This window comes from Mya arenaria, chromosome 12, assembly GCF_026914265.1.
Source record: "Mya arenaria isolate MELC-2E11 chromosome 12, ASM2691426v1".
In the NCBI taxonomy this organism is placed as follows: domain Eukaryota; kingdom Metazoa; phylum Mollusca; class Bivalvia; order Myida; family Myidae; genus Mya; species Mya arenaria.
The window spans coordinates 46,356,703-46,377,144 of record NC_069133.1 but is presented as its reverse complement, the minus strand read 5'-3'; the positions used below and the strand labels follow the sequence as shown (position 1 = coordinate 46,377,144).

Below are 20,442 nucleotides of genomic sequence, written 5' to 3'. Positions count from 1 at the left end.
CACTCATGTAATGTATTATGAAATAGAACATAGAAATGAAGCTGTACAGAAATATCTCAATTATCTTATAACACAACTCTATTTATCAATGTTTTGAGCACCGCCTATAACTTTGAATAGCCACTGAAATATGACTGTACAAGTATTATTCAAATCATACACATCATATTTATTTGTTCCATATTATTTTGCAATACGTATTAAGTTAACAATTTTTATAGAAGTTCGAACCATTCTTATGTGGCACCAATTTATATACCATATTTGTATGCATTGTATGACTGTTTATCTGATACACATTTATTGTTGCACCCTGTATTAGTTTATGTTGAGTTTCATGTGTTCTAACTTTCAGACGAGATATGATTCTTTGGTAATATGTTAACTGTGTCAAGTTTGGTTACATAAATTTTCTTTCGATTTTGTTCAAATCTTTCAAGTGTTACAAATTATTTTGTTTTGATTAAAATGGATCTAGACAATTCTACATAATTTCTGCTCAGCAGAAGAAAAAATGTTATAAGAATGAGAATGTACTTGAAATAAAACTGATTTCAAAGGACATGCTAGCAGTTAAAAGGGATGCATAGAGAGGATTTTTGACATGTCCCTAGAAAAATAAAGATTCCTATTATCCCATATTTGATATACATGTATTCTAAGCAACCTAAAGTTACTTAATCCCCTTGTCACCATTTGAGGCTGTTTAAGTTTTATGGGTCAAAATATAAGTATGAAATGCAGTTGTAGCTAAACCAATGAAAGACCCAGCTAACTATCCTCCTTTATTCCTTATTACAGCAAGGTATGAACATGAAATGGGAGGCTGCGGGTATGTCGTCCACAGAGGGGGAGTATGTGGAGTTTATCAAGGCCGTGTACCTGGAGGGACCTGTAGAGGCGTGGTTGTGTGATGTAGAGAAAAACATGCGCTTTACGCTCAAGAAACGGCTGCCTGAGTGTCGAAATGCGCTCAAGAAGAGTCTTACAAAGAGAGACAAGTGGATGAAGGAATGGCCTGGACAGGTGGGTGGGGAATTTGGAAAATAATGCAAAATATCTACACTCCAAAAACACACACACAAAAATACAACACTATTCATTGGTGTCACAGTATGCTTATGTTTTAGAAAAAACAGGATATATTTACTTAAAGTTGTGTCTTTGCAAAAGTTGAATAGAAAATTAAATAACCAATTTCATGCGAAGATTACATTTGTAATATGTCCAATTGATATAGCTGTAGTGACTTTGTATGATTCAGTAATTTTATTGAACAAAAGATGAATTTATTGTACATGAAAGCCATTTTTTTTCATTCCAGCTCTGCATTACGGCTAGCCAGATTCAGTGGACATTTGACATGGGTCGTGCCCTAAACACCACCAAAGAACGCGGAGACAAGCGTGCCCTAAAGACTATGAAGAAGAAACAGGTTTCCATGCTCAACAAATTTTCAGAAGCAATCCGAGGAAACCTGACCAAGATCCAACGTCTCAAAATTGTGGCCCTTGTCACCATTGAGGTGCACGCCAGAGATATCATTGACCGACTGATCAAGATTGGGTGCAATGATGTGAATGCCTTTGAGTGGCTCAGTCAGCTTAGATTCTACTGGGAAAAGGTTTGTTCTATGCTTCTTGTAGATTTGTATTGTTTTAAAATAACTTTAGTTCAAAAGATTACTGCAATAAAAAATACTTTTTGAGATTGCTACTGATAAATTTTGGAATTCTTAATAAATAGTGAAGAAAAAAGCAGCAGTAAATACATATCATTACATTACTGATTAAGCAATTATAGAAAAAGCAACCAGAACTTAAGGGCTGTCTTCCTAAAATAATATGGGGCCAAAATTGGGCCCTGTTTCTCACCTTATATACCGTAGTGTACATTGGACCCCCCAATTATGAAAAGTTATATTCATTTTCTCGCCACAGATACACTGTCACTAGAATTCAATTAATATCAATAATGTAACTGTCATTGTCTATATACTCTGGCACCATTCCTCTAGAGCTAAAAGACAGCCCTGAATCATTGGGTGCATTAATTGATTTTAAACTTGAATATTTTCTGCCTTAATAGGAGATAGATGACTGTGTAGTGAAGCAGACTAACACCCAGTTCCAGTATGGTTACGAGTACCTGGGTAACTCAGGCCGTCTGGTCATCACTCCCCTCACTGACCGCTGCTACATGACACTGACCACCGCCCTTCATCTACACAGGGGTGGCAGTCCCAAGGGACCGGCAGGTAAGCCTAATACATGTATTATAAAAATGCCATATATTGTCCTATATCGTAAGGCAATGAAATAGTAATTATAAAATTTGTGTAACACTGGCTACCTAATCATTAACTCCTGACTGACAGTTGCTACGCAAGCAGTCCAAAGGGACCTGCAGGTTAGTTAGAGGTTTGGGTGATATATTGTAAACAGTATCCCTTAATTCACTTGTATCTTTTCAGAGTTCAGCAAACTTGCTATTTTTTTGCTTATTTTTATGTTGTCTTGCATACAATTGCATTTTCAAGGCCCAGCAGTTTGCTGACATACTAATTTGTACTATCCTGCAATTGTCATTTTTAATTGCTTAATCACTGATATAATTATGATGTTCAACCACAGGTACTGGTAAGACTGAAACCGTAAAGGATCTTGGCAAGGGTCTGGGCATGTACGTCATTGTGGTGAACTGCTCCGAGGGTCTCGACTACAAGTCCATGGGCAGAATGTTCTCAGGTCTTGCTCAGGTTAGTGTCCATTCTTCATCATATTGCATGTAATGAAATAAAAGCATTGCAACTGTGATTTTATTTTTGTGTAGATGTAGGAGAATATTATATTGCATTTTAATTTTACTTACTTACCTACTTCTGCTCCTATAAACATATCAATATCTCTTTCCCTGTCAACTCCATTGATATTTAAAGCTACCTACAGTAGAAACCCGTTGGCTTGATATCTCGTGGCTTGATTTCCTTGTTGGCTTGAACTGGACTGTAAGGACCAATATTTTTTACTCTTTGTAAGCATTCCCACTTCGCTCGATATTCACGAGGCTGGAAGTATTTTGGCCAGTCCCTGGAATATCAAGCCTACAGGTTAAGACTGTATTTACTTGTATAGTAGACTGGAGCATGAGGCTATTTGAACAAGTGAGAGATGTTGTCAATCATAATTTGTGTCTGTCCAAAAGAGAATTATTGTCTGTTTTAAGTTTTTTTTAAATTGTTTTTTCAATTCTCTGTTGTATAACAGACTGGAGCATGGGGATGTTTCGACGAGTTCAACCGTATCAACATTGAGGTGTTGTCCGTCGTGGCTCAGCAGATTCTCTCAATCCTCTCTGCCCTTGCTGCCGGCTCAGAGCGATTCGTTTTTGAGGGAAGGGAGATCACCCTTGTCTGGTCATGCGGCATCTTCATCACCATGAACCCTGGTAGGATGTTCTTTCTTTATCGTTTTTCAACAAAATAAAAAATCTGTTTATTTGGACTCCTGCACATGTTAATTTCAGCAATCTGAATGAAAAATATGGATTTTCATAAAATCTGACAAATAAATTTTATTTATACTACCAGTCTGCATTCCTTGTCCAACTGAAGAACTTAGATGATCTTTAGAATCTGTGCTTCTGTTAATATAATTTGATGAGATATAAGTGCTTAAATGCTTTTTGGTCATATGATATTCGAAGAAAAAAAGTAAGAGTTATTGTAATAGCCCTGGCATTTGTCAGCATTTGCCATGTATGCATTATCATCATGCAAAGACTTTAACCATGACTAAAGCAGTTTAAGAGATTCAAGTGAAAAATGGTACAAATGTTGAAACAGACAATATGCACATTGTATAGCAAGGCCCCTAACTCTGGCTGTAATAATTGTTCTCTTATGTCCCTTGTTTGACATTGAAAAATAACAGACAGGAGTTGGCATTCGCTCTGCAGTGCTCTTGTTAGTAGTATGTTTGAATGTAGTACAAAATGTTGACATTCTATTCTTTTTCAGTCTGTTTCTTGCTATTTTTTCAATAAATACATGATTATTTTTTGTATTAGTTGGACCTTGGCATATTTACAGTATGTTTTTATGTTCACAAAGTCACAAAAGTCACACTGTGTAACAGCTGTTGTCTCATTGATATTGTACATTGTGTAAAGAATGATGTCAAAAGGTGTAATGCTCTTTTCATTCAGGAATGTACAAAGTGATCCATGTTTTTCCCTCAATCCTTTGATATTGTGATGATATTTGATGTTGCTTTTTGTTTTCAATACATCCATTTAAGAACAGTATTGAAAGTTTTCCTGAATTAATTTTCCTGAAAAATAAATGTTTTCAAGGTACCTTAATAGTGGTATAAACATCAATACTGAGGTATTCATTAACGTAATAATCAACTTATGGTTTTTCAGGTAGCCAACAAATTTTATCCAAAACTATACCATAATAATAATAGCCTTCACTCCTGTTAAAGCCTCATTTCTATATTGTAAGGTTACGCCGGACGTACAGAGCTCCCGGACAACCTGAAGTCCATGTTCCGTCCCATTGCCATGGTGACACCAGACTCCAACCTTATTGCTGAAATCATCCTGTTTGGAGAAGGCTTTGGTAATACCAAGGTATGTATATGGGAGATTCGAGACAGGTCTTAAGCCACTTGTAATCCAAAAGGCGGCATTACACATACATTTAGGATTTGTTACAGCTTTGCACTGTGTTGTGCCAAATGCCTGTACCATTTCGGCTTGTTTGTCTAAATTTTCTTTAACATGAATTTTCTATGAAAAGCATTTTGAAAGGATAGAATATCTCAACTTTCAGTGTAAAATAAATTTAATGTCTTGTTAAGTTATTTTTTTCTTATACTAAAAAAGTTTTGAGACGTTTTCCAAGTATTACTATAATAAGAATTTTCCAAATTGTGAAATAAAAACCAGGTGTTTGAAAATTTGCCCCTGATTAATTGAAGACAAACTCATAATTTCAGCTTCTGGCCAAGAAAGTGTACACCCTGTACACATTGGCCACTCAGCAACTGTCAAAGCAGGACCACTACGACTTTGGTCTCCGTGCCCTGGTGTCTGTACTGAGATATGCTGGCAGGAAGAAGCGATCCAACCCCAACATGCCAGACGAGGAGGTCAGGCATTGTTTTATTATATATTAAATATTTTCCGATTTATGTCAGTTGTTATTTATAACAGATTTGTGCAGTGAATTTGAATCCAATTTATACTTGGCAAAATCTGACCTTGTCTTTTGATAATTTATTGCAGAAAAATGTTTGAAATACATAATAGTGCTTGAATGAATAGTAGACTCAGGGTTTCATGGAAAACTGTATGAATTTATTTGTTTAATTCAGGTAGTTACTACAATCATGTTTTTAAAAAGTAAAATGTTTATAAATTATCTTGTGACCAAATGATGGTTTTTATGCTACCATTATTAACATAATACTTTGAAGAACTATAGATGTATGTGCAAATATAAAATGATAATATGCAAATCAATCTCTTTCTCCAGCTTCTACTGCTCTCAATGAAGGATATGAACGTTGCCAAGCTGACGTCCGTAGATCTGCCACTGTTCAATGGAGTTATGTCCGATCTATTCCCGGGTGTTGAGACACCTGCCATTGACTATTCTAAGGTATTCTATCTCAGTTTATTGACTATTCCAAAGTATTCTATCTCAGTTTATCTACTTCTACATTTTTGTGATAAATTTATATGTACGAACAGTATTTCCTCCATACCAATTCGGGTTGTTGGTGCCGACACGGAGGCTCAATGTCAGGTATTCTGAAACAGAGTTAATAAGCCTCAAGCTATCATACTTCTGTTTACTTCAAATGCAGATTCAGCCTGAAATATATGTCAAATAAATTGGTAAAAAAAATTTGGCAAAAGGGAAAAACACCTCTTTGTAACTCTTCTCTTGGGACTGACCTCCCTTAAAAAGGGAGGGGGGAGGAGACACTGTATATAAATGTATATGTATGTACTTTAGAGTAATATATTTTGACAGTCCAAAATTTTATAAGTTTATATCCTTGCTCACCCAAACAGCTGAAGAACGCAATCACTAAGGAGATGAGAGAACATAACCTGATTGCGAACGAACACGCTATCACGAAGGTGATCCAACTGTATGAGACGAAGACATCTCGTCACTCTGTTATGATGGTGGGCGGAACACAGTCATCCAAGTCAACCACCTGGAGAATACTGCAGGCCTCCATGGCGTCATTGAACAAGAACCCAGAAACAGCCGCCACCTACCAGATAGTCAAGGTAGGTGTAGAAAAGAAACTGTAAAAAGGAACGTATCCTGTGTATTATTATGTTAATTTTGGATGCCGGGCATTCCTTTGATCATATTTGAAAGCATTTGATAAGCCTTGATAGATTGCTAAATAGGTCATTTCATGTCTGATTTCAGTTGAAATTAAGAATAAAAATACTAACTGCAATAACTTCATCAATAATGGAGTGTAATTTATGTAAGAGTACAGCTGCCTTTACTGTAAATCTAAAATAAACTAAATTCTCAAGTAAAACCTGCCCCACAACTGTGTGTACATTTCTATCCAGGACTACCCATTGAACCCGAAGGCCTTGTCGCTAGGTGAACTGTACGGAGAGTTTGACCTGAACACCAATGAATGGACAGATGGTGTTCTCTCTAGTGTCATGAGACAGACTTGTGCTGGTAAGAGCTCATGTTTATGAACAACATTATGAGCGTCAGCTATTTTTTTGAGAATAATTTTTTTGTCATAGCTTTTGGATATTTGATGTCATTATTGTCAGTAGATTTAAAATTGGTCATGACCTGCAAACTATTAAAGGTTTTCATATGAATCTTGGTATACTTTTTAACAATGCCGAGATTCATATGTGAAGGTGGTACCATCATTCCAGCTAAAACAATATTGGATTTATGCAAGTCCAGATCAGATAAACAAAACAGAAGGTCCCTAATTTCTCAAAAATGCTTCAGTCCCTTATGACAGGATCAAGCAAAGCTCACTATTTTGTGTGTATATTTTGTTCAATATTTTTAAAAGTTCTGAGACCTTGAAAGGAAATATAGATAACTATGATAAACTGCTTGTTGCTATATACTAAAGTATAAACACATAGTTTTGCCAAATGAAATAAGATACTTAAGCCTGTGAAGCTTTATATGAAATTGGGGCCAATATCCGAAACTAGTTTCATAAAGATTTCAATTTCTTTTTTTGTATCAGTATAAACATGTAAGTACATAATTTTCGCATGTTTGCAGATGAGAAGCCGGATGAGAAATGGATTGTGTTTGATGGGCCGGTGGACACACTCTGGATTGAGAGTATGAACTCTGTCATGGACGATAACAAAATTCTCACTCTCATCAACGGTGAACGTATCTCCATGCCGGACCAAGTCTCACTGCTGTTTGAGGTACTTTCTTCAATTGTACAACTGCAGCCATTTGTATTTAACTATGATAAGTTGTCTTAGTTTATTTTTGGATAGTTTGCACATAAAAATGATTTGATTGGTCAATAATTAGTTTTTGATAAATATTGACCAATCAATAAACATTCTGAGTAACCAAGTTTATTCAATTGGCTGCTGTAGTTTTGAAAATATCTGTAATTAAACATTTCATCTTTGTTAAAGTTAACAATATTGTTTTATTGGCTATAGGTGGTGCTTTTCAAAAAGGAAATATCCTTTTTTTTCAATAAATCACAATCTGTTTTTACAACTGTAGGTTGGAGACTTGGCTGTTGCCTCCCCCGCCACGGTGTCTCGTTGTGGTATGGTCTACAATGACTACATTGACATGGGATGGAAACCATTCATTGAGTCTTGGCTCTCCAAGAAAACTTCAAAGGTAAGAAGTCATGAAATGTTTGTTTGAGCTACAATTGTGGTCTTCATGGGCCTGTTTTATTTAAGATCAATTTTAGTGGTAAATTGTTATAACTTACCGGTAGTGTCATAATTTCATTATTTTGCTACATATTTGTGTGAACTGAATTTTAGCCACCATTAAAAATGAACATAAAGTTGAGGAAAAACATTATGGATGTGTATGGAGTTTTAAGATTATTGAAGTAGCAACTTAAGTCTCGTAGTAAAACTGATACCAGTTGCCCTGTCGTAACAATAAAAGAATTGCTGCTTTCTTGACAGATACTTTGACTTAGATTCTTGAGTCCAAGGAATTTAACTGCACAGAACTGTTGACTGCTGCTTCAAAAAGTTGTTGACTGCTACTAAACATTTTTAACCCTATATCAGTTTACTATTGATTTCCTTACATCAGGCTGTAGTAGAGGAGCTGCGTCGTCTTCTCGACAAGTACCTGGACAAGCTTCTCGATTTCAAAAGACTGAACTGTACCGAGCTAGTGCCTGCTGCTGAGCTGAATGTGGTTGCCTCCCTTACCAGGCTGTTTGATGCCCTCGGAACGGTGGAGAATGGGGTATGTGGAAATAAATATAATTCATCTTTTATTGCATTAATATTCTTGTCAAGCCCACTTGCAGTGAGCTTGACAAATTTTCATAACACCAATGTCTGGCTGTAACTTTGTCATGCATTGGGGGATTTTGAAATAACATGGCACAATTGTTCATTATGAGAAGACAGCGTTTCATGTGCAAGGCCTGCATTGTGTTTAGGTAAAAGACAAGGTCACATTGAAGAGTCATCTGTCAAAATTCCTTTTCAAATTTTCAATAATAACAATCTACATCAAAGAGCAATTCTAACGTAACATTATAACTTCCAGCAGGGGCCTCAACATTATTGACATATTAACATTTCGCAGAATGGTGCTCTAGTTGGGAAATGGGATTGTGTTTAGTTGAATATGTTAATCATGAATACACTGTCATTATTTGAGCTTCATTGAACACCTGATAAAGGAGCTCAGTATTAAGGTGCATTTGTAGCAAATTCTTAACTTTGGCAAAGCATAGTGATTTATGCAACTATTACTGCACATTACATACAGATCAGTGCTATTTATGCGTGCTCTTTGGTTCCAGGTTGATGAGAACGACCAGGAGAACTTTGTCCGTATGCTGGAACTGTGGTTCCAGTTTTGTATGATCTGGTCCATCTGCTGTACTGTTGATGAGGATGGACGCAAGAAGATTGACGCATATATTCGTGAAATGGAGGGAACGTTCCCTAACAAAGACTCGATTTATGAGTATTACGTCGACCCGAAGGGAAAGACCTGGGTGCACTGGGAGGAGAAACTGAAACATGGATGGAAATACAACCCAAGGTAGGCATTGAAACCAAAACATAGTTGGTAGTACAAAACTAGTCGGAAATATAATCCCAGATGGGCATAGCAGGTATGCATAGAGTACAAAACATGGCTCAGGTATGCATAGAGACCAAAATAAATTAAGGAAAAGATATTTGATGCATTATGGTTCCTTTTTCTTTGGTCTGTTGTTTGAAGAATAAGGTTGCTGTATTATCCTTGCCCTGATGTAATAGATCTCAGCATTATTGAGGAGCTTACCCGAGATAAACCGTTATTTGGCATTGAGTTAAAACCTTATTCTCATTAGTCTCCGTATTAAATATAGCAAGGCCAATAAATCTGGCTAAAATGATTTGTTCTTGTTGATCATCTTTAAAATGGAAGAGTATTCGCTATGATTACAATGAAATATGATATTTTGTTTCCAGTCTGCCATTCTTCAAGCTAATGGTACCAACAGTGGACACGGTACGATACCAATACTTGACGCAGACCCTCATCAAGAACCTGAACCCTGTCATGCTGGTCGGCCCAGTCGGCACTGGGAAAACTTCCGTGGCAGAAAACACGCTCTCCAAACTTGATCCCAAGTCTTATAGTGTACTCACTGTCAACATGTCTGCCCAGGTAGGTACTGTCAAAACCTGTTGGCTCGATATCCCAGGGACCGACCCAAATACTTCAAGCCTCGCTTATATTGAGCAGTGGGAATGCTTACAAAGATTTAAAAAAAATTGATCCTTAACATCAAGTTCGAGCTAACAAGGAAATCGAGCCAAGCAATATCAAGCAAACAGCTTTTGACTGTATATTCGAGATCTGTTATGTCAACAGCAACATATTTATTTTGTAAATTTTTTAAATAAAATCTTGCTTAGCCTTGCCAATAAGACGCTTGCTGGTAATTACACATAGATGTACATTATATATTCTATATCTTTTTTGCTTTAATTAAATAAATTTTCATACTAAAAATAATTATATGCAAAATCTTTTTCTGTTTTAGACCACCTCCAACAATGTACAGGACATCATTGAGAGCCGTGTAGAGAAGAGAACGAAGGGTGTGTATGTCCCCATTGGTGGAAAGAAACTACTCACGTTCCTGGATGACTTTAACATGCCAGCCAAGGACACGTTCGGATCACAGCCCCCTCTAGAGCTCGTCAAGATGTGGCTCGACTATGGGTTCTGGTATGACAGGACGAAGCAGACACAGAAATACATTAAGGTACATGAACTAATATAGTTGATCTGCTTTCAGAGAAACAGTCTTTAAGTCAATTAAATAGATTCCTTTGTTACAAATGTCCGTCTCATTTTTTAGTTATGTTCGTTTAAGATTTGTCATATGTTCATTTATGTTTGCAATCTTTGTTGCAATACTGGTTTAAATTGGAAATTAATTAATTTTCATTTTTTTGACTGTAGGATATGTTCCTGGTTGCTGCGATGGGTCCTCCCGGAGGAGGCAGACAACACATTTCCACCCGTCTACAGAGCAAGTTTAACCTCATCAATATGACCTTCCCCAATGTATGTAATCCAGGAACCTTTAATTTCATTTTGTAGTAACACTTGTTAAATCACAACTTTAGTTTTGCCATGAAACGCAAACATTTCTCTTTATTGTTGGAAAACATTAAACTATGCTTTAAATCCAATGTAGCTTTTCATTCATCTGGCTGCTTAAGATATAAAATATTTCTAAAGCGTAGTGAAGCAGTGGTTGGTCTGAGAATCAAACCAAAGACCTGCCCATCTTTGCAAGGTAGGAACTCTTTTGACCAAAGCCAATTTACTGAGTAACTGACATCCTCTCTGAGCTGTGCAAGCCACTATTGTAATGATGAACAAGGCATTTGATCTCTTCTCCAGGAATCACAAATCAAGCGCATCTTTGGCAGCATGATAAACCAGAAGCTACAGAACTTTGAAGAGGAGGTCAAACCTATCGGGGACATAATGACACAGGCCACCATTGAGATGTACCAGTCTGTGACCGCCAAGTTCCTGCCCACACCTACCAAGATTCACTATCTTTTCAACCTGAGAGATATTTCCAGGGTACGCTAGTGTGTTGATTTGGTTAGAGATAAACAATTCTATGAAAATGAACAGAAATATTGAAGCCATTGCAAGAAGGTTTTAAGGCTCCATTGGATTCCTTCTCAGTCATAAATTTATGTAATATAACTATATTTTGTAACATGTCTTACTTGCTTAAAATAAATACTGTTTAAACAAATAATTATAATATATTAATGTGGTAACAACTTTAACCACAATCATTATAAGATAAATGCTTATAAACATTTGCTTTCTCTCCTAGGTATTCCAAGGGTTGCTGAGAGCTGACAAAGATTTCCATGATACGCGTCACGCAATGACAAGACTCTGGATCCACGAGTGTTTCCGCGTCTTCTACGACCGTCTCATCGATGACAATGACAAGGAGAACTTCATCAACCTTATCACTGAGAAACTTGGGACACTCTTCGATCAGACATACCACAACATCTGTCCAAACAAGCAACCACCAATATTTGGTAAGAGTTTTTTCTGTGCTAGTATTTTAAAGCATAACATTTCATGCTGAACATTTTCTGATTCTGTTCATAATATCATAGCTTGTAATAACTGCTTAATTCTTGAATAACTAATATCATTTCTTTGTGTGAATATCATGTTTTGTTTGCATTAACTTGGAATTCTTCGTAACTATTTCCTACTAATTCAACAATTATTATCATTTGTTAATTATGAGATTAACACCTTATTTTTGAATGTACAAGCAAAACTCGCTATGTCAAAGTATTGGGACCTCTGAAAATACTTTGAGATAACGTACATTCAATGTAACCAAAATACAAAAACTGTATAACTTAATCGAAAAATAATCAAAAAATGTTACACATAACCAGTACATCAAGATAACAGAGGTTGACATAGGAAGTTTTGACTGTAGCTTGCTGAGTGACTTTAGTTTAGATTATAGTGGAACTTTTTCTTGTTTGAATAAGAACTGAAAAATGACAGCTGACACTCTTTTTAATTAACTCTTTATATTATTTCATCTATGATTTTTAGCTTGTCTGTTTTTCATACAAAATATAGAGGTATTGTCATAGTGTTGTTGGTCTTGTCGGTGACAGGGTGCAAAAACTTTAACCCTGGCCAAAATCAAAAATAGTTCAAAGCATTAACAAAAACTTGGTAAACATGTTGCAGTAGACAATACACACATGTAAAACAAGGCCTATAACTTGACTTTAATGACTGTTGAGTGATGCCCATATTCGAACGAAAAAACAGGTGAGCGTTGGCGTTCGCTTTGCGGCACTCTTGTTATGTGATGGTAACACATACATTAAGTTTATTTGTTGTCATATAAATGTGTATTTTTAAAGGCGACTATCGATCTGGTATGTATCATGGTACACATGTTTAGCTAGAAATGTTCATACTTGTACATACTTGTAGATGTGTATGTATACATGTTAGACAGAACATATATGTATATATATCGATGTGTATATGTGGGTGTATTTTTGTCATTGTATGTGTAGATCAAATTTCCCTTGAATGTGTCAATATTTGAAAATCTTTTCAGAAGGTAAGGTAGAACGCAACCCTGAGTGATTTTCGAGTTTATGTTCGAAAACTGGTGTAAAAATAAAACAGCTTATGCCCAAATAGGGACTGTTTTTACATTTTCAATATTTGAAACAGTTTTGAAACTACAGTCTTCAAAATATACCAAAAAACAATAATAGAGAAATCGCTCAGGGTAGCATTCCACCTTAACTGTCAGCAAAGTGAAATCACAGTCAATATTTCACCAACAAAATTCACAATCTTAATGTACCTCGAAATATGAATGTCTAGGAAACATAAAGAAGTTTTACAAGCCACGTTACCGTATGTCAAGTCATGTCATGTCATGTCATGTCCCACTTTTTATATCATTATTATATATACTGTTGAATGTGTATGAAAAATCACATGGCTACGGGGTTATGCCCTTTGCTAAAATAAATACTTAAATGAAAATCTTGAACAAAGATTGTAGAAATGTTATCATTTTGTGATAGCTCTGGTAAATAAAATTGGACCAGGTTAGCTTTATAACATGTTACATGATATTGTTACTTTGAATTGAACAGTACAGTACATATTGGTTTAAAGTGTGAATAATAATGCCTAATTTTGAAACTGATATCAAATTAGTTTGATTTAAAATTCAATTTGATTTAAATTTAAAAAATAATTATCTTTGCTGCACATAAGTAGAGATTATTGATAATAGATGTCTCTATAATAAATGCCCATTAGGAAAATCCTTGTATGCTTTAATATATCATACCCTAAATTGCTTTGTGTTGTAATGACCAGGACAGTAAATGATATCTTATAGATAATTTATGAGCTGAGCTTGGGCACTAACTAGATGAAATATGGTTCCAACAAAAACACAACAGCTCAATAAGGAGTCAAATTGCTATCAATATTCAGTATACTGCTTTAACTCTTAACTGTGAATGATATGACAGGAATGGAGCCTGACTGACCACCTGTTCAGTTGTGGGAGGTGGTCAAAGTAATCCATTTGTTATACATTTCGTCAATACATAAAAGCACATGGCTTTTATGTATTGACGAAATGTACTCCCTTTATGGGCCATGAATGTTTGATTGATAACCAGCATCTTGTTAATAGAGTAACCAGACTTCAAGACTGTGTTTTTTCTTGAACCGCAGTTCATAAAGTTAGCATCCAAATTCCACCTTAAGCTAGAGCCCATAAAAATGGTAGAGGCAGTGGTTAGTCAATGATACTTGTACCCTATCAAAATTCTTTCTCTTATCTCATTATTAAATTCATTATTATTCTCCTATCAAAGCGCTAATCAGTTGAGGTAGGCACGCTGCAATGAGTAGCATGGGAGTATATCGGTAAATGGGTCTAGTATCTATAACTTATAAATGATTTTGTAAGTTGAAAATATTTCTTATATGGGAAATGCCTTCACGTCATTATTTGCAGTTAAAGGGACGTAAGACCAGTTTTTGTAAACTTTGATCTTGATTTCCCATTAAGTTATGGTACAATAGAACGTTTTCCATTAGAAATTAACAAGCCTTTTAGTGTTGCAAAGATTCAACCCCTAAACAACTGATGGCTGCATTAATTTCCTGTGGTACATTATTTTTAATAACCGTTAAAAGAAATTTGCTGAAAAACAATAACAACTAATCTATTTACCCCCCTTCTATAGGTGATTACTACGGTACAAACAACGTTTACGAGGATATCCCAGACATCGTGGCATTGAAAAAACTCATGCAGGAAAAGCTTGAGGACTACAACGAGATGCCCAGCGTTGTTCGTATGGATCTCGTGCTCTTTAGGGATGCTATTGAACACAGTATGTATTTTGGTCTATTTTTAGAAATATTAAATAGACTTATCAAGATGGTTCTAGGCTCTTCTTTTTAAGAGTCACTGTATGGAAAACCATATTCATAAAGCATCTGAATAGAAAAAGGATTCAAAGAACTCAGATTTAAAAAAAAAAAAAAATAGCTGTAAGAATTTAATACTTGATATTTTCTCTCATAAAATATACTTTTATGATGACTTTGAATTAATATTTTTCAAATTGATGAGTTAAGTAAGAGTTTTTTCTTTAAAATTCAAGAATTTTTTAACCTCATATTTGATCTATCATTTTGATTTCTAGTCTCCAAGATTGTGCGTGTGATTCGTCAACCCAGGGGTAACATGTTGCTGGTCGGTATTGGTGGATCTGGACGCCAGAGTCTGACTCGTCTTGCAGCAAATATCTGCGACTACACAACATTCCAGATTGAGGTCACCAAGCACTACCGCAAACAGGAGTTCAGAGATGGTAATGTGTTTAATGTTTAATTTGGTTATATGAAATACCCACAAGTTTGGAGCTATTTGAGTTTGCTTAATCTAGTTAATACAAGCTTATTATATCTCAATTATGAAGACATCTTAAAAGAAAAGGTTATATCTGTAATGGGCCAATTTTCAGTCATGATGATGATGATGATGATGATGATGATGATGACAATGATGATGATGACAATGAATTATCATTTATTCCAATAGTTTTACATCAAATTTATGTTTTATTCTTCTATTTCAGACCTGAAGAAGCTGTACTACCAAGCTGGTGTCGAGAACAAGCCAACAGTTTTCCTGTTTAATGACATTCAGGTTGTTGAAGAGAGCTTTCTGGAAGACATTAACAATGTGCTCTCTTCTGGGGAGGTGCCAAACCTATACAAGGCTGATGAATTTGAGGAGGTATGTATATTCATACTGTGTTCAGGGGAGGTAGTAGCATAACGAGATTTAAGGGGAGATAATCAGTGTGTTCCATGTCAATAATTTGCTTTCCTCTGAGGGGTTGCCAAACCTGAACAAGATTGATGAGTTGTAGGAGGTATTTTTTTAATATTGAGGAGAGGTAATATCAATGGTAATATTTTGTTGTGTGTAAGGGAGTTAAATATTGTGACATTTGTTTTTTGTCCAGTCATTTAGGGGAGAAAATAGCCAGTTGAGTTATGAGGTGCAACAACACTTGATTGCTAAGAAAAAACTGAATGTTTGAGGACAAGTATACTATTTGGTACTGATGGTGTTTTCATCTTGAGATTCAGTTTTCGAACATTCTCTAGATTCATAGAATGAAGATAATTATGGAAGTCTTATTTTCTTACATCAATGAATGAGTCCTCTTTATTTTTCTGCAGGTGAGGAATGCCTTGTCCGATGAAGCAAAGAAGGAAGGAATAGATGACCAGCCTCAGAGCATATTTGCCTTCCTGATAGAGAGGGTACGGGCCAATCTGCATGTGGTGCTCTGTATGAGCCCTGTAGGAGAGCCTTTCAGGTAAATGTCATTCTATATTAAATTGAGGTAAGAATGACCAGCCCCCCAAAAATTGCCTTCCTGATAGAAAGAAAGCGGGCTTTACATCAAGAAGATAGCTGTTGTGAGAGAGCAATTAGTGATTACATTTTTACATTATCTCTTTTTGACCATATTGATCATTGTTTGACCTGGTAATTAAAAAAGTAAACTTCTGCAATTATTATTATATACCTCATATAAGATGGGGGTTTTAGAACTAGCAAACAACTTATAATAACATTTTTTAACATTTACTGCAATTCAGGAACCGTATCCGTATGTACCCAGCGTTTGTGAACTGTACGACAATAGACTGGTTCAGTGAATGGCCGTTGGATGCATTGTTGGAGGTTGCAGACAAATACCTGAGTGAGGAATCCCTGGGCAGTGAGGAGGAGGTGAGAGATAGCTTCTATTTATGGATACATCTTTCTGTACAAAACTCAGAAAAAAGGTTTTTGGCCTACGCATTCAAATATTAATGAAGCGCTAGAGCAGTTAATGATTTGCAAACTCACGACCTGACATTATTAATTTTTTTGCACATCAAAAGTAGCACTCAGTCCTTTATGACAGCCAAATATTTATTGCACTGTTTATTTCTAGTCAGTTTTGTATTAAAAAAGTAATCAGTTTGGCACTTATCAGTTCTTGGAATGTTTGTATGTAGATTTTAAACACCTCCTTGTTAATATACTACTACAGAAACAAGTAAAAGCAAAAGTTGGACAGATATTTGCCCTTATGCACAAGTCATGCATAGCAATGTCACAGAAAATACTCCTCGAACTGAGACGTCACGTCTACATCACCCCTATGAATTACCTTGAACTTGTTACTGGCTTTCAGAAGTAGGAATGTTGAAAGTTGACCTGTTGACAGTTGGATATTTTTGTTTTCAGTTTATGTTCTGTTTCATGCTGACATGAGAATGTTTTACAAAAAGTACCAATGAGTAAACATGTTTAAAGGCAAAGCTCACTAAGATTGGATTTTCTTCTATAACTAATGAAACCAATTATACATAGTTATAACTTTTAGTTACACAAGTTTTATGATCATAATTATTGCACACTTCTTGAGGCCTTGATATTTGTAGTGACATTTACTTGGTTGAAAGTCATAGCTGTGATTATTGATTAATTAAAAGATATCCGGAAAACCTCAAATATTTGCACCAGTGATGGGCGAATACAGACCCGACATGAGACTGTCCTAATTCCATCTTATAATAGAAATATTTCCCTTTAAGTTACTAAGCTTTCAAAGGCTGAGCCATTGTTCAGATTTGTGTACTTTTTGTGGAATACCGGTATCTCATGGTGTTTAATTTGTAAGTGCAATAAGGGGCATAACTGTTCATATCTTATCTCAATTCTAATTGAATGTGATAAGGACCTAAGAGGGCCACATATATACCAAAAAGGGTTACTGTTAGTTTCCAGGAACAATTGTAAATAGAAGGAAAGAATGAGAGAGTGAGGTAGTGATATAGGTATCCACCTCTCACCCAACACCCATTCCTGCCAGCGCAATTTTTCTCATTGCCTCTCAAAAAGAATATCAGTACTGGTTTCTCCACAGGAAACAGACTCAAGAGTGACCCATTTTTGTTTTTAGCTGTCTTCACAACCCAGCTAAAATAATTAAATAAATTATATAGAAGTTGCAGCAGACTATTAAGCTCCATTCAGGCCTCCTATTGAACTGATCATGTTAATTTTATGTTACATTGTTTACTTGTTCTACAGTTTTGTTTTGTTTGTTTCTCTACACAGGATGGTCACAAGGGCAATCTTGCCGCCGTTTTCTCAATCATGCACAAATCTGTGTCCGATTTCTCGGCAAAAATGTACGCTGAGATGAAAAGACATAACTATGTGACACCCACAAACTATCTAGAACTTGTCAGTGGCTATAAAAAGTAAGTTTTATTTGCTAAAGGCTGATTAGCAGGTAAAAATTGAAAAAAGGATAAAAGTTCAACTAGCAGCTATTACAACTTGATAAAATAAAAAATATGTAATGTCGAAAGATCAAAAAGATTAGAATGTATTGTTATATTAAATCATATTTTATTTTTATTGAAAATGTAAAGAGTTTGACTTTTATTAATGTTTTCTCATGACTAAAATTGAATTCGACCAATGAAATAAAGCAGGTGCTTATTTTCAGTGCTGACATTGTTGTTTTCTACAGCTAACATTTTGTGACGTCATAGTAATACTGTTATGTTCTCAAATCTTATGTGTTGATATAAAATACTGACATTACAAAATATCTCTCTGTATTCAGACTTCTCTTTGCCAAGAAGAAAGAGCTAGGAGATGCAGCGAACAAGCTGAAGAACGGTCTGAGCAAGATCGATGAGACGAGAGAGAAAGTTGAAAAGATGTCCGTTGAGCTGGAAGAAGCTAAGACAAAGGTCGCGCAGTTCCAAAAGCAGTGTGAGGAGTACCTCGTCATCATTGTCAGCCAGAAACGGGAGGCTGATGAACAACAAAAGGTACAGGGGAGGTTGATTGTGTTATGATTTGTTGTTGGAGTTTGGGGTTTATTGGGAGACTAAGTGTGGGACATACCTCATCATCAACGTCAGTCGGAAATGGGAGGCTGAGAATCAACTACCATAATTAACTGGGTATTAGACGCACTTTTTTCCCTCAGATTTCGATGTAAAAAGAATCCTGTGTCTAATAACCAGTAACAATCGTATGAGGATTTTTGAATGAGTTATGATTTATTGGAGGGTGGAGTATATTGGTAGATAAATGTGTGAGGAATACCTCATGATCATAGCGAACTAGAAACAGAAAGCTGAGGAACAACAAAGTGGGTAGGTGAGGGTGGGGTAATTTCTTAATGACATCTTCCTTTGAAAGCACATTGTGATAAAAGTCATCCATCAGTGTTAATAAATATTCAGCAAAATGACTCTCAAATTTATTGCTTACCCGCTATTGCTGGCCAATAGAAATACTAAAAAAACACTATTAATTAGGTATAACGATAGGCAACTGGCACCTGTTTGTTTATAAGTAATGAGAATAAGTCAAACCAGTTGCAGCTAAACAAGCAATTTATAGCTTAGTTCCTCTACAATTTTATCATTCCATATATCAAAACAATCACCCAATAATTGTTATCCAGCAAAAGGACTTTTTTGTTAACTGTTATATGACCGAAGGTTTATCACTCAAGAAGACCCCACTGTTGTCCATGTGTACTGACCCTGTATTTGTCCAATGCCATATTCCAGTCCGTGGCCCAGAAGTCTGAGCGTATCGCTGATGAGGAGATAAAGTGTCAGCACATGGCAGACCTGGCTCAGAATGATCTAAATGAGGCTTTGCCCGCACTTCAAGAAGCCATCAGTGTAAGTATGCTCTTGCTGTAGTTGAAACTTAATAATGTTACAGTTCTTTTATAAAGTCAACTTTAAAATTTTGCTCATTTTAATATATTATACAGGACAATGTGAATGGTTAACGTCTTTAAATATAAGTACTATTATTAATAATCAACCTCACATGACCAGTCCATGTTTAAATCTGATATATACGACAATAGCCAATCTGTACTGTTACTCTTTGACAGGTGATATGATTATGTTAACCTTGTGTACAAAAATGTACACAAAAATAGACACTTTCCAATAGAAATGATACTTATATATTGCTTATTTTCAAAATTGTACAATTAAACATTGATCTATTGTTCACTGTTTGAGCAAAATCATTTGTGGTATTCAATATTGATGCATAATGGTTATCATTACTTGTCAATATTGGCTATAAAATAACACTTCTCTTTCAGACCATCTGAAAAGTCATCCAGTATTTATCTAAGTTACTAATGTTCTATTTGAATTTCTTTCTGCCAGGCTTTAGAATCCTTAAACAAAAAGGACATGACTGAGATTAAATCCTATGGCAGACCACCCACACTTGTTGAAAAAGTCATGGAAGCTGTCATGATTCTTCGGGGTCAAGACCCCACTTGGGCAGAGGCCAAAAGACAGCTTGGTAAATTTTCATTGGTGAATGTAGATCACATGACCTCCTCCCATTGGTTGGTTGACTTTTGACCTGCTCCAATTGGTTGTTGCACTCTGTGTTGGTCAAAGTTATGCTTTTTTGGTTGGTTTATGCTAATCACATGACTATTTTGCAGTTTTAACAGATGTTTTGT

General features: G+C 35.7%; 1 protein-coding gene across 5 annotated transcripts in view; it reads left to right on the top strand.

Moving 5' to 3' along the window:
• The window catches only part of LOC128210973 (dynein axonemal heavy chain 2-like), a 66,211-nt gene that overhangs the window by 28,906 nt on the left and 16,863 nt on the right, over window positions 1–20,442 (top strand). For 4 of the 5 annotated variants that reach the window (XM_052915328.1, XM_052915329.1, XM_052915326.1 and 1 more), the window contains exons 32-58: window positions 802–1,026; window positions 1,325–1,624; window positions 2,089–2,257; window positions 2,634–2,758; window positions 3,267–3,447; window positions 4,508–4,635; window positions 5,004–5,156; window positions 5,543–5,668; window positions 6,088–6,312; window positions 6,613–6,730; window positions 7,310–7,464; window positions 7,781–7,903; window positions 8,339–8,497; window positions 9,066–9,310; window positions 9,727–9,925; window positions 10,305–10,529; window positions 10,730–10,834; window positions 11,177–11,365; window positions 11,631–11,847; window positions 14,578–14,727; window positions 15,043–15,210; window positions 15,478–15,638; window positions 16,091–16,230; window positions 16,517–16,649; window positions 18,030–18,175; window positions 18,547–18,757; window positions 19,511–19,627. In XM_052915328.1, the coding sequence (XP_052771288.1) occupies window positions 802–1,026; window positions 1,325–1,624; window positions 2,089–2,257; window positions 2,634–2,758; window positions 3,267–3,447; window positions 4,508–4,635; window positions 5,004–5,156; window positions 5,543–5,668; window positions 6,088–6,312; window positions 6,613–6,730; window positions 7,310–7,464; window positions 7,781–7,903; window positions 8,339–8,497; window positions 9,066–9,310; window positions 9,727–9,925; window positions 10,305–10,529; window positions 10,730–10,834; window positions 11,177–11,365; window positions 11,631–11,847; window positions 14,578–14,727; window positions 15,043–15,210; window positions 15,478–15,638; window positions 16,091–16,230; window positions 16,517–16,649; window positions 18,030–18,175; window positions 18,547–18,757; window positions 19,511–19,627 (4,593 nt within the window). Of the gene's footprint in view, window positions 1–801; window positions 1,027–1,324; window positions 1,625–2,088; window positions 2,258–2,633; window positions 2,759–3,266; window positions 3,448–4,507; window positions 4,636–5,003; window positions 5,157–5,542; window positions 5,669–6,087; window positions 6,313–6,612; window positions 6,731–7,309; window positions 7,465–7,780; window positions 7,904–8,338; window positions 8,498–9,065; window positions 9,311–9,726; window positions 9,926–10,304; window positions 10,530–10,729; window positions 10,835–11,176; window positions 11,366–11,630; window positions 11,848–14,577; window positions 14,728–15,042; window positions 15,211–15,477; window positions 15,639–16,090; window positions 16,231–16,516; window positions 16,650–18,029; window positions 18,176–18,546; window positions 18,758–19,510; window positions 19,628–20,134; window positions 20,277–20,442 lie in introns of all 5 variants that reach the window. The other variant, XM_052915327.1, reaches the window with a different exon arrangement.